The sequence below is a fragment of the Dama dama genome, chromosome 9 (genome assembly GCF_033118175.1).
Source record: "Dama dama isolate Ldn47 chromosome 9, ASM3311817v1, whole genome shotgun sequence".
NCBI classification, from domain to species: Eukaryota; Metazoa; Chordata; class Mammalia; order Artiodactyla; family Cervidae; genus Dama; species Dama dama.
The window spans coordinates 46,945,199-46,957,861 of NC_083689.1; the positions used below are offsets into that span (position 1 = coordinate 46,945,199).

At 61.0% G+C, this 12,663-nt stretch overlaps 1 protein-coding gene across 2 annotated transcripts; it reads right to left on the reverse strand.

The window, feature by feature from the left end:
- Positions 1-1,410: 1,410 nt before the first annotated feature.
- Positions 1,411-9,663, reverse strand: ABHD17A (abhydrolase domain containing 17A, depalmitoylase). 2 transcript variants are annotated; one of them, XM_061151278.1, is made up of 5 exons: positions 9,520-9,663; positions 5,610-6,119; positions 4,380-4,574; positions 1,986-2,165; positions 1,411-1,888 (listed from the first exon to the last, which is right to left on the reverse strand). In XM_061151278.1, exons 2-5 carry the CDS (start codon positions 5,912-5,914, stop codon positions 1,663-1,665), a joined length of 906 nt encoding a protein of 301 aa, XP_061007261.1. In that variant the 5' UTR covers positions 5,915-6,119; positions 9,520-9,663; the 3' UTR covers positions 1,411-1,662. The 2 variants fall into 2 exon arrangements, with proteins under 2 accessions (XP_061007261.1, XP_061007260.1); XM_061151277.1 differs by having other exon boundaries at positions 5,583-6,119; positions 9,520-9,662.
- Between the last annotated feature and the right edge of the window lie 3,000 nt (positions 9,664-12,663).

A 12,663-nucleotide genomic window follows, 5' to 3' on the forward strand; every position in this document is an offset into this window, starting at 1 on the left:
GGGTGAAAAGGCGGCGGGCTCTGTGACAGGGGCAGCAGCGGCGGTCAGTGGCAGCACAAGGCAGGAGGATCAGGGTAGGGGCTTGCGGAAGGAATACTGCAGCTGACGGCCGAAGAATCGGACGTGCTGGGAGGGATCGGTAAAAACCGGTCTACTTCCGTCACCAGGACCAGCCAGTACCAAGGAGGCTCTCTGCTCCCGGGAGTACACAGCCACGCTCAGTTTTGCTCCCAAACGTCCTGGATTATCAAACGGGAACCTAGATTCCCAGCGGGAGGGCCAGGGGATTCGGGAGGGACAAGCCTGGGTAACGTCCTCGGTCGGGGAACTCAGGACCAGGGCTCCCGCCGGGCCGGTCTCGCGTGCCCGGGGCCACTCTCGGCTCTCCCAGCACCCCCGGCCCGAAGCCCAGTTGAGAGCACAGAAAGCGCTGACACACACTCGCCGGCGTCGGCCAGCCCGCTGGGCGCGCCCCCACGGCCGGGACGGCGGCAAGGGCAGGGCCGGCCGCCGAGCCGCCGCCACTTACCCACCAGGCCGTGGCCTCCACGCGCTCCACGCCTGCCACCGTAGCCAAGCGAGCACCACCCCACTTCCGCTTCCGCTCGGCCGCGCCCCTCGGCGTCATCCCCGCCCCCAGTCTGAGACACCGCCCCCTTTAAAGGGGCCACGAACCCCGAGGGGACGAGGCGGAAGCAGCGGTGGCTCCCGGCCTCGCCACTGCCTGGTGTCGGGCACACCGAGCTGCCGCCCGACTTCGGCGTGAACAGGTCGCCCGTCTCTAAAGCCTTCCGCTCTCTAGAACGCCGCCCCTGGAGGTCGCAGGGGGCACCCCGGGGGGCGGTGGTGAGCCGGGAGTTCTGCCAGGGTCCCGAAAGATCTAGGCCGTTCCTGTCTTTAAGGGCATCCCCCGCGAAGTAGTGCTGCGGGAGTGCTCCTCGTGACCCCATTCCTGGGGAGGCCGCACGGGGCCTCGGACCTGCCACTGCCCTCCGCTGGACCCAAGCGTGCAAGACTCTACTTGGCCCTCTGCGCAGGGAGAGCTAACCCTAATCCTGCGATGTCTACCACACGGGTACGGAAGGGTGCCTGTCTCGCTGAGGGTCCAGGGCAGTCCCAGCCTAAACACGCGGCGGCCACTCCCACCCCCAGGGTTGTCTTGCGAACAGGGAGCCAACCACCCTCCCCAGGCGTGCCCTCGGAGAACGCAGGGTCCTGAATTCGAATGCTGTCGCCCCTCCATCACCACCTAGGTAACCGACAGCCTCAAGGACCGGAACTCTGGCCTGGCATCTGCAGTTGTGAATTCCCCTGGGGGGGATGGGGACAAAGCCTGTCGTGTCCCTCCCCCGTCTTGGGCTCGCTGAGCCCCATAAAGAGCACGCACAAGCCAAGAAAGGAAGAGGAACCTTAAAATTTTAAATCTTTAATTTCTGTTTTCACGTTTTTCCTTCGTTTCGCTTCCAAAAGGAAAGGAGCGCATAGCTCCGTCACCTGTACATTGTCCACGGCCCAGGGGCCAGGGCAGGTCCCGACCCCCGCCGGCCGGCTGCCTCTAGGGCGTGGGGCGCCCGGGGGTTCACATGCAGCCCCCGGGGCCGGGGCAGGGTCCGGGCGCCGCCTTATTGCTGAGGTCCCGGCGCGGCTCGGCCGGCCACTAGGCTAGGCGCGCTGGCTGGGCAGCTCCTGGGAGATGAAGCGGCGGAGGCGCTCCAGATACTGGCTGTAGAGCTCGATGTCGTTGTGCCCGGCGCCCTCCACCCACAGAGGCTCCACGGCCTTCGGGCAGCGCTCGTACAGCGCCAGCCCGTGAGAGAAGTCGATCACCTCGTCCTCCGTGCCGTGGATGATGAGCACCGGCGACGTGATCTTGGACACCTTCTCGATGCTGCGGGGCGGTGCACATTAGGCCTCCACACCCCGCCCCGCCAAGGTCCCGCCCCACCACCAGTCCCCGCCCCTGCCCCGCCCTGCCCCGCACTCACTTGGGGAACGCGTCAAAGCAGTAGGTCTTCTTGGTGTCGGGGAAGGCGACGCGCATGCCCGAGGTGAGCGGCGAGTGCAGCACCACCGCGGCGCACTCGTAGCGCGAGGCCAGGTCCACGGTGGGCACCGTGCCGATGCTCTGCCCGTACAGGACGATGCTGTCCGGGCTGATGCCGTACCTGGCGGCGGTAGGGGCAGGATCAGCCGCGAAGCAACTCACACACCCCTCCCACTGCCCGCCCTCCATTTTCTGCGCAGGCTCCAGGAAATATGATAGGGACCTGGGATCCTCCCCTACTTGCCAGCACCGAGGGGGTTGGCTCAGCAGGGGAGGCAGGATCCTCAGGTGTGAGGAGAACAGCTTGCCCGCAGCCCAGATCCTCAGTTTCGATAGTATCTACTTGGTCACACCTGGGCAGTACACCTGTGAAGGCCCTACCAGCGCTGTGGTTCCTGGAGGCAGGTCCCTGGGGTTTCTTCCGGTCACCCGGCCCTCTCGACCCGTACACACACTAGACCAGGGCCACATGCAGAACCTGCTTGGGGCCTTCCTGCCGCTGCAGTTCGGAATTTTGACAGCCCTTCCTGGTCCCACTGCAAGGGGGTGTGTCTTACAGTCGCCCTCACCCACTCCCTTGGGCTTGGGGAATGAAGACAGTCTGCCCAGTTATCTCAGCCAGTATGCAGCCCCTCAGGTGCCTAGTAAAATGTGGGTAAGCAGGAACAGTGGCCCCTGAGGGGAGTGAGTGGTCACTACCTCCTTCCTTGAGCACCTTTTCTACACAGTGGTCAGGTCCTATGCCCCTTCCCCGTGACTCCAGACAGACCTCCCGGAGCACCACCTCAGCACAGTTCTTTCCTGACCACTCAAGGACCCACTCACCACCCTCCCAGTATAGGAGGTCTCCATGGCCTTCCCTCCACACTTCCCCAGCTGTGATCTCAAAGGGGGTGCCCCTGTTCCAAGTGGCCAGGGCACTCGGGCACCCAGGGATCATCAGCACCTGTCCCTGCCCTCTGGCCCCCAACCCTAGGCCTTGGGGGTGCCATCCAACCTTGTGCCAACCCCCCTTGGCCGCTCCACCTCAGCCTGCTCCCTGGTTTGCCAGGAGTACCGCTGTGCTGAGCACCAGCCCGGTCCTACCACCCAGCTCCGGGGAGGACTCTCAGCTGCACCTGGCTGTCTCCACCTGGACAAACGCAGCAGGTGCTGGATTCCACAGCCTTTCCAGCCCTTCCCCGCCCTGCACCACTGCTTGGGCCCATGCCTCCCGCCCTCCTAATGATTCTCAATTGTTGGGGCTGAGGGACAAGGTTGCTGGAGGTCAATACTGGCAGCAGGACAGATGGACAGATGACAGAGCTCAGAACCCTCACCCTTCGGAAGGGTGTGATTCTACTATCAACCCCCAGCCAGCAGGGACAGGCTGAGGCAGCTGAGTGTGGAACACCTGCACCAGGTCACCCAGCATGAGTCCCCAGTACCACAGAGGTGCCAGGGGACCCTGCTCCCAGGGCCTGCATCAAGCACTCCTGGTGCATCACTACAGCAACCAGGGCCCCGCCTCCCCAGGGCAGGCTGACTGTGGGCCCTGCAGGAGCTGGTCGCACCAGTTGGCTAGGCAGGGCCAAGGTTGGACCACCCTGGGAAGGCAGAGGGCACCGTCTCTGGGAGGCTGGGGGTCAGATGCTCCCTCCAGGGCAGCATGGGGCACCAGGCCACAGGTTGTGTGTGCTGGCTCTGAGACTGAGCCACCATGCTTCAGTGAGCAAGCATGGGGAGGAAGGGGGCTGCCAGGGCCTGGATGACAAGGGCGGTGGGCTCCAGGGCCAGAAGCGTAGACCAGACCACAGGGACCCTGTCTGAGTCAAGCCAGCAACTGTGCTGGGTACTGTGCCTGGGGAGGCCCCAGCCTCTGCTAGCTGACCTCCCGCAGGGGTTGTGCTGGGAACTAAGCTGTCTGACAACACCTCCAGGCCCAGAGACCCTCCCCAGAATGAAGCCAAGCTCCACAACAAGGGGCCTGGCCCCTCCCCACCCCTCAAATGCTCCCTTAGGCATGGGGATCTCCGAGTCCTTTCACACCACCCTCACACAACACATCCCAGGCCCAGGAGAGGCCTGAGTCCTCTGCCTAACTCCTCCCTCCAGGCGGAGCCTCCGTTCCCATGGAGAGAACCCCAGGCCCTGTCCCTGCCCCTCCCAGACTGGGGCTCCCAGGAGATCACTCCAAGGAGGGCGGAGGGCCCCCATTCAGCCTCCCTGCACACCAAGCAGACAGAACTCGGGTCAGGCTTCACCCTGTGGCCCCCTACCTGGGCTTCTTCCCACGGGGTCCAGTCACCTGTGAGGAGACGGGCACCCCTGCCCCCCGACTGTGACCTGGGCTCACCTGGTGCGCAGGGCCTGCCAGGCAGCATCAATGTCAGCGTAGAGGTTCTTCTCGGAGGGTTTGCCCGAGCTCACGCCGTAACCAGAGTAGTCATAGGAGAAGATGTTGCAGTTGATGCGTGTGCCCAGGCCGATGTAGAAGCTGCTCATCTGGCCCAGGTCCACTGCGTTGCCGTGCGAGAAGAGAACTGTGTACCTGGGGAAGCGGGGAAGCACAGGTCAGAGGGTGACGGAGGGAGGCGCCTGGCACCCTGCCAAAAGCAGCAGAGGATTGGTTCTACTCATTGGGACTTAGGCCAGGATAGACAGTGAAGCCTCAGGCTCCCCATCGTCCAGGGGACCACCCAGTGTGAGCCCGAGAAGCCATAGTGACCTTCACATAGACGGCTCTGGGTGGCAGCTGCCTCCCCCCGGAATCATTCCTGATGGAGAGACTCTGACAGCCTAAGGATGGCAGTTCATTTCCCTGCTGCTCTGAACCTTCCTGGAGAATGAGACTGCAGGCGCTCCGACCACAGAGAGGAGGGCCAGCCCCTGTTCACCGCAAGGCGGCTCTTCCCTCCCCACGGGGAAGGACCAGGGCCCTTATCTCTACCCAGGGTCCCACGCGGGCCTGCCAGGCAGTCTTGTGAGAGCAGGTGACCAGTCTGGATGGATCCTGGTCAACAGGCTCCCAGAATCTTCTTCCTCCAGCACCACTGGGCCCCAGCCCAGCCCAGCCCAGCCGAGAAGTAAAAGCCTGCCCTTTGGACCTGGCCTCCTCTGCGGGCAGAAGTGGCTGGAGGCCCCACCTCTGTGCCACCCTGGGGCTTGGGGAGTCAGACTTGGCCCCAGTTGCCAGCCTGGTCTCAGGGCCACCACCCGAAAGCAGGTGCCGAGGCCTCACTGGGCGCTCAGGGCCCAGGACGCTGACCCAGGGCCTGTGAACACTGAGACCCAGAGGCAGGAGGCTCCCAGAGAGGGCCCACAGGAGGCCGCACGTGGGAGGACCCCGAGCAGTTTCCCGGTGGCTGTGGGCAGGTCTCATCTGCGGCTCCTTGGCAGGAAGAGTCTCTGGGGCGCTCGCCCACCCAAATGGGCTTTCGCCTGCCCTGGCCCTCTGGTGGTCTCCATGGGCCACGATGAGAGGCTGAGCACAGAGCGTACCTGGGGCCCCCACCCCGGCTGGCCCCTCCACCACAGGGCTCATGTCCGCGCGGCTCACCTGGCACTAGGTACACAGCGCACGTACATGCAGGAGATGCGGTTGCCCCGGCTGCTCTTGGTCAGGAAGACCTCGATGGTGTCCAGCTCGCGCTGGCTGTACTGGAAGTCGGCACGCTCCATCAGGTGGAGCTTCCAGCGCCCAGGGGTGCCAGCCAAGGCCCGCAGATTCCCTGAGGGGGCAGCCCCGGCCCCACCAGGCCCGGGTTCAGGCTCAGGTACCAGCGAGTAGGTGGGCTCCGGAGGCAGGAAGGCGAGCTTAGCGGCAATGCGGCCGGGGCAGGGCGGGCAACAGAAGAGGCAGCAAAGCTCGGTCACTGACAGGCCGTTCATGGCGGGGGCCAGGTGCCGGGGCGGGCCTCACCCGGCAGGGGAGGGCTGGGGGTGCTCGGAGACGTGGGCAGGGGACAGGGCGACCCCCGGCCACCGCCCCAGACAAAAGCCCCGTTAGGAGGCCGTGGCCCAGCCCCATCGCGGTCCAAGCTGAGCCCTCAGGAGCCTCGCAGCCTCGCGTGTCCGTGTGGCACAGAGGGAAAGCCTGTAGGGGGACAGCATAATGTGGGGTTCCCCTGGGGCTCCCATGGGTCCCAAGCCCGGGGCCTTCCCCTCCGCCCAATCTCCACAGCTCCACCCACTGCCCCACAGCCTGGCCTGGCCTGCCCTCCCTGGGGCACCAAGGCCTCCCAAGTAACCCTGGTGGGACCCAACCAGCCCCCTGCCTGCTACCACACTTCCTCAGCCTGCAGGTGACTGTTGCCATTTAACCCCATTCATCAGTCCAGCCTCTGCCTGCAGGCCATGCTGGGTGATCAGCACCCTGCCTACCCAACTCTCCCTAATACTGCCCCTGCCCCAGGTCCAGGGAGACCGGTACCCCCAGACCTCTGTCCACAGAGCTGACCTAGACTCTCCTCCACCCCCTCCCATCCGCCACCCCCAGGTGACACAGCTCAGCCAAGGGAGGACAGACTGCTGACCACAGGGACCCGGGAGCATGCTCCCAGGGCCTGCGACGTCCGGAGACAGGAGCCCAGGCAGAGGAAATACAACAAACAAAAGCTCTGGGAACAAAAGCAGGATACATCTCCAGGCTGGAAAGGCCCAAGGAGCCAGGACAATGGCTCTCTCCTGTGCTTGGGGCCAGGCCCCAGTGGGGGTTGGGGTCCACAGAAGCCTGGGGCACCTTCCCCTGATCCACCAGCTTAGGGTTCTGTGGCCTCGGGGAAGTCACTTAGCCTCCCTGGGCCTCAGTTTACACTTCCATCAGTACAGATACCACACAGGTCACAAAGAGAGTAAATGAGATGAAGGGAAAGAGGTGGGACAGGCAGGGCTCAGGACAGGCACAGAATGTCCTGAACCCGATCTCGAGCAGACTACAGCTGAGCTGCTAAAGCAACTACACTCAAATTTGCACGGAGCTGCCAACAGAGAGGCTGGAATACAGAGGTCTGAGAAAAACCTACTCACTTACTACATTGTCCTGACAGCCTGGAGTGAGGGAGGGACACATGTTCACAGCTCACTGCTGGCAGCAGAGCACCTAAGCCTATTCGGTTTCCCGGCCAGCGCATTTGAAAACCACTGGGCCAGGGCCACGCTGATGCAGAGCAGGTTGGTGCAGTCCAAGGCCCAGAAACACACCTGCCCCCTGCAGACCTGCGATCTGAGACTGGGGGCCACAGAAAGCTACATCTCACAGTCACTTGGATCAGGGGCACATGGAGAGGTATGGGAGAGGGAGGCAGGGACACAGATGGCCTCCAGGAGCCCCCAGACTCCCAGGTGGGATGCTTGTGTTACATGCAAGTATGTTCAGAGGGGAGAGTCTATCACATTGGTTCTCAGACCACGGCAAATTTGCCCTCTGGGGACATGGGCCAACCACTGGAGAGACATCTATGGTTGTCATGACTTGGGGGGGTTACTACTGGCATTGAGTGGGTGGAACCCAGGGATGCTGCTCAACACCTCACCGTGCCCAGGACACACTCCTCAGAGTGTCAATCAAACTGAGGCTGCTCCAACGTATTCTCAGAGATGTCTGGGCCCCAACAGGTTGACATTCCACTGGTGCTTTGATGGCGTGGTGGGTCTGGAGTTTGGGCAGCAAGGAGAGGCTGGTTTTGAGAGGAAGGCCTGGCTGAGAGCCAGTGGGCAGGTAGGAGGCCCCTGGAGACCCAAGGATGAACAGGCACCCCAGGATGGACAAGGGCCTGCTGACCAAGCCAGAAACCAGATGACATCCTTGACACCTCCCTGCATCCTCAGACCGGCCCATCACAGGGCTTGCTGACTGCCTCTCTCCCTCCCACCACCACCGGGGGCACACACAGTCTCCTTCCTCACTGGTTCCCCCCCACCGTTGACCACTGCCACCCTGTTCCACGCCATTCTGCCCCCTGCAGCCAAAAGATCTTTTCACAACACAAATCTACCAGCCACTGGGCTGTTCCAGGGGTCCCACTATTTTTATGATGGAGATCAAATCCCTCACCACCGTCTGCTGCGGCCGACCTCTCCAGCCTCCCTTGCTCATCACTAACCCACTCTTCCCCGATGAACCACACCTCTCCTGCCTCAGAGTTGCAGCCCCAGCAGTTCCCCTAATCGCACGGCCTGGGCTCCCTGTCCCATTCACCATTCACATCTTCCAGTGCCCTTCCAAACAGGTTAGTCCCTTCCCCACAGGCTCCAGATCTGACTCCACAGCTTGTATGTATAAATTCAGCCTTCACCCCCCACCTCCAACCAAAGAAAAACTCCATGAGGGCAGGACCACCACTGGTTCTCACTCAATCAACACTGTCCGAATGAACAACAAAGGACCCGGGGGAAAGGGGGGGCTCTACAGTCTGCCATGCCTGACAGAGAGCAGATATAATCTCTTCTCAGGCCTCCCAGACCTGGGACCTCCCATGGTCTTACACGGATATCAACGAGGGTGCCATATATCAATGAGAGTGCTGGGCCTCAAACTGCAGCGCACACCTAGATGCCTCACTCACTGGGCAGGCACTCCCAGCACTCAGAGCCCAGCAATTCTGTCCACAAGCACATATCCGGCACCCCGCTGCCAGGCCCAGTGTGGGCTGCTGGTATCATGAGGACCAACAAGGAGTCAGGCAGTTACAATTCTCCAAGACGACCTAAATATGGACAACTGTGACCGCACCTCTCCCAGTCAGTCTGAAAGGCGCCTGCAAAGTGCCTGGTGACAGGGACCAGGACAGCGGGGAAAGGATAGTCAAACCCCAGAGGTGACAGCGGGTTCCAGGAACTAGGGATCCTGGACTAGACGGACACTGGGAGGAATAGTGAGCAGAGGGGTCCTGGAGAGAGCTGGGTCAGGCCCCGCCCGTGAATCCTACTACAGAATTTGGGGGAAATTCATCCTGGAGGAAACGGGGAGCCTAAGGAGTGGGGGTCTGGAGTGGAGCCCATGGATTAGGGGCTGTGGATGGTGCCCTGGTAGCAGCCTGCAGATGGGACTGGAGCAGAGGCTGGGAAGCCTGACCAGGTGTCCAAGCCGGACGCACTTGGAGACGTTTAGGATGCAAGGCTCGGCTCCGGTTGCCGTGGCGGGCGGGGTTGTCAGGCTGGGGCATTTGTTCGGGGCCGGGGGTCAGAGTCCGCGGCTCGGACAGTGCACTCCTCGAAGGCGGGGCCGCGTCCCCGAGAGAGTGAGCGCATATCCCACGTCGGAGGACAGAATGGACTGCGGACGGAGCTCTGCCAGAGTCGGAGACGCTGTCCCGCGGTCCCGGGCCCTGAGCAGTGGTCCTCCACCAGGGACCGCGGCCGCCCCGGGAGTGCGGGGTCTCAGTGACGTCCGGCCGGACTGCCCCAGCCTCGCGGCCCGGCCCGGCTCTCCAAACGGCCGCGGGAGGCACTGAGACCGCTCAGAGCCGCCATGCCAGCCCCTGCTTGACACTCACCGCCGCGGCCCGCGCCCCCCGGCCCCGGGGCCGCGCTCCATGGCTCCCGGCCGCCCGCCCGTGCGTCCGTCAATCCCTCGGCGCCCCGGACCGGTCTCCTGCGCCGCCACCGCCGCCGCTCCCCCGCGGGCGGAAGTGAGCCTCACTCCCGCCACCGCCCCGGAAGTGACGTGAAGGTGTGCGTGGGGGCCGGAGGGGCAGGGGTTCAGGACCGGGAGCGGGCGCGGCGCGCGTCCGGGGGCGGGGTTAACTCTCATGGTGGGCGGGGAATTTATGATGGGCGGGGCGATTGGGTGGGCAGGGGCCGAGCTTCAGGTTCCAATCAAGATTTCAGGGAGTGGAGACTCATAACCCGTCACTTAATCCTTCTCTCATTCCAGGGCTAGCACTCTAGTGAGGAACTCTTCTGGTATCAGATTTTACAGGGTGCCAAAAAACTCAGTGGGGCTTCCCAGGTGGCGCTAGTGGTGAAGAACCTGCCTGCCAGTGCAAGAGATGTAAGAGACTAGAGTTCGATCCCTGGGGTCTGAAAGATCCCCTGGAGGAAGGCATGGCAACCCACTCCAGTCTTCTTACCTGGAGGACCCATGGACGGAGGAGTCTGGCGTGCTGCAGTCCATAGGGTCGCACAGAGTCGGACACGACTGAAGCGATTTAGCACAGAACAAAAACCTCAGTGGTCAACATAAGAACTCTTTTAATGCACTACTAAAAAAACATAAAGTTTTGGTGGAAGTAGGCCCCTGGTTGGGATGATTCAGCCTTTATTTCAAATCTTTATGTGTTGTTCATCATGGGTCCTTTTGCATCACTTTAAGCTCCCCCTCCCCATGCCCCCCCAACTCCCAACCAACCACCCCCACCCCCGGTTCCCTGGTGGCTCACTGGTAAAGCATATGCCTGCAATGTAGGTTTGATCCCTGAGTCGGGAAGATTCCCCTAGAGGAGGAAATAGCAACCTGCTGCAGTATTCTGGCCTAGAGAATCCCATGGACGGAGGAGCCTGGCGCTACAGTCCATGCAGTGGCAAAGAGTCAGAGGCAACTGAGCACACACGCATGTTAAGCGTTTTCATTGAGCATTAAAATATTAGGGTTTCCGACCCTCTCCCACTCAGCTCACGCTGCAGGCAGGGAGGCAGCGGCTGGTGACACAGCTGAAGGCAAAGCAGATGGACAAGAATGAGGCTTGGGAACAAAGTGGCAGTGTGGCTGAAAGTAACCCGGGTGGTCAGGGCAGGCCTTTCCGAGGAGTGATTGGGAGGAAGACAGAAAAACTGCAGAGGCTGACAGTGCCTAGCCAAAGCAAGACAGCGAATTAGTGGGACAGCCTTGGCCTTGGGCAGGACAGCCTATCGCAGCTCAACATCCGCTCCACCCGCTGCAGCCAGCCCCAGCTCCCTGTCCTCCCCCAGAGAATCTAACTTTCAGCTTCATTTGCAGAGATAAGCTTCCCTGACCAGTCCTTCCCCAAGGCCCCATTCCCTGGGGGTCAACTGCCGGGAGAGGACTCAGGCTCAGGACTGGACACTGTCCAGAGGTGGTTTCCAGCTGGTTCCCTCTGACCTCCTGCCCGGGCCCTAGCTGACCCTCCCTCAGCTGTGTGCTCCAGGGGGCTGTCCCTGGGTGCCTGGAGACGTCCCTGCCTCAGCTGTCCCCTCAAGGCTCCCAGCATCAGCTGTCCTCCGGAGGTCCAAATGTCACACCTAAGCCAGGCTCCTTACATTTCCGTGTGCCAGAACAGGAAGAGGCCAGTCCACAGCCTTCCTCCACACTTCTCCACCCCCTGGCCCCATCTTCCTCTCCTCCCCTGGGCTAGAAAGGGCCAGAGCTGCTGCAACACTTGAAACCCCAGCTTGTTCAGGACTGAAATGCCCCAAGGGGAACACCCGTGTATGTGTGGGAGGGGGTGGCCAGGAGGAGGGGATAGGCTCAGTTCCCACCCAAATGGGGCCTGCCCCACCCCTGCAGAGTTCCCCCACCAACCAGAAGGCACCCAGAAAAGATGAAGGCACTGCTGTGAATTCCTCAAGGTCTCTGAAGGTCAGTCCCACCACCTTCCCTTCCCAAAGCACCTGCTTGGTGTTGCCCAGCACCTACTGGCCCATTTTCCCCACCTCTTTGCCCTTGCTCTCTCTACCCGAGCCAAGCCACCCTTGAGAAGTTTGTCCCTGGTTGTTCAATCACTCTGTTGTGTCCAACTCTTTGTGACCCCAGGGACTGCAGCACTCCAGTCTTCCCTGTCCTTCACCATCTCCCAGAGCTTGCTCAAACTCATGTCCATCGAGTCAGTGATGCCATCCAACCATCCTGTCCTCTGTCGTCCCCTTCTCCTCCTGCCCCCAATCTTTCCCAGCATCAGGGTCTTTTCCAACAAGTCACTTCTTTGCATCAGGTGACCAAAGTATTGGAGCTTCAGCTTTAGCATCAGTCCTTCCAGTGAATATCTAGGATTGATTTCCTTTAGGATTGACTGGTTTGATCTTTCAGTCCAAGGGACACTGAAGAGTCTTCTCCAACACGGCACTTTGAAAGCATCAATTCTTCAGTGCTCAGCCTTCTTTACGGCCAGCTCTCACATCCATACATGACTACTGGAAAAACCATAGCTTTTACTATACAGACCTTTGTTGGCAAAGTGATGTCTCTGCTTTTTAATATGCTGTCTAGGTTTGTCATAGCTTTTCTTCCAGGAAACAAACGTCTTTTAATTTCATGGCTGCAGACACTGTCCACAGTGATTATGGAGCCCAAGAAAATAGTCTGTCACTGTTTCCATTGTTTCCCCTATCTATTTGCCATGAAATGATGGGACCGGATGCCATGATCTTAGTTTTTTGAAAGCTGAGTTTTAAGTCAGTCTTTTCTTAAAACTGGATGAAGCACAAGCTGGAATCAAGATTGCCAGAAGAAATATCAATAACCTCAGATATGCAGATGACACCACCCTTATGGCAGAAAGTGAAGAGGAACTAAAGAGCCTCTTGATAAAGGTAAAAGAGGAGAGTCCTCCCCCAAGGCCCCATTCCCCGGGGTCAGCTGCTGGGAGAGGACTCAGGATCAGGACTGGACACTGTCCAGAGGTGGTTTCCAGCTGGTTCTCTCTGATCCCCTGCCTTGGACCTAGCTGCCCCCTCCCTCAGCT

Excerpts from the sequence above, each read along its gene's own strand:
- ABHD17A (XM_061151277.1), bottom strand. The coding sequence starts at position 5,914 with ATGAACGGCCTGTCAGTGACCGAGCTTTGCTGCCTCTTCTGTTGCCCG. Across the intron at positions 4,575-5,582 it reads CGCTGTGTACCTAGTGCCAG|GTACACAGTTCTCTTCTCGC; the intron begins GTGAGCCGCGCG and ends CCGCTTCCCCAG. Across the intron at positions 1,889-1,985 it reads TGCTTTGACGCGTTCCCCAA|CATCGAGAAGGTGTCCAAGA; the intron begins GTGAGTGCGGGG and ends ACCGCCCCGCAG.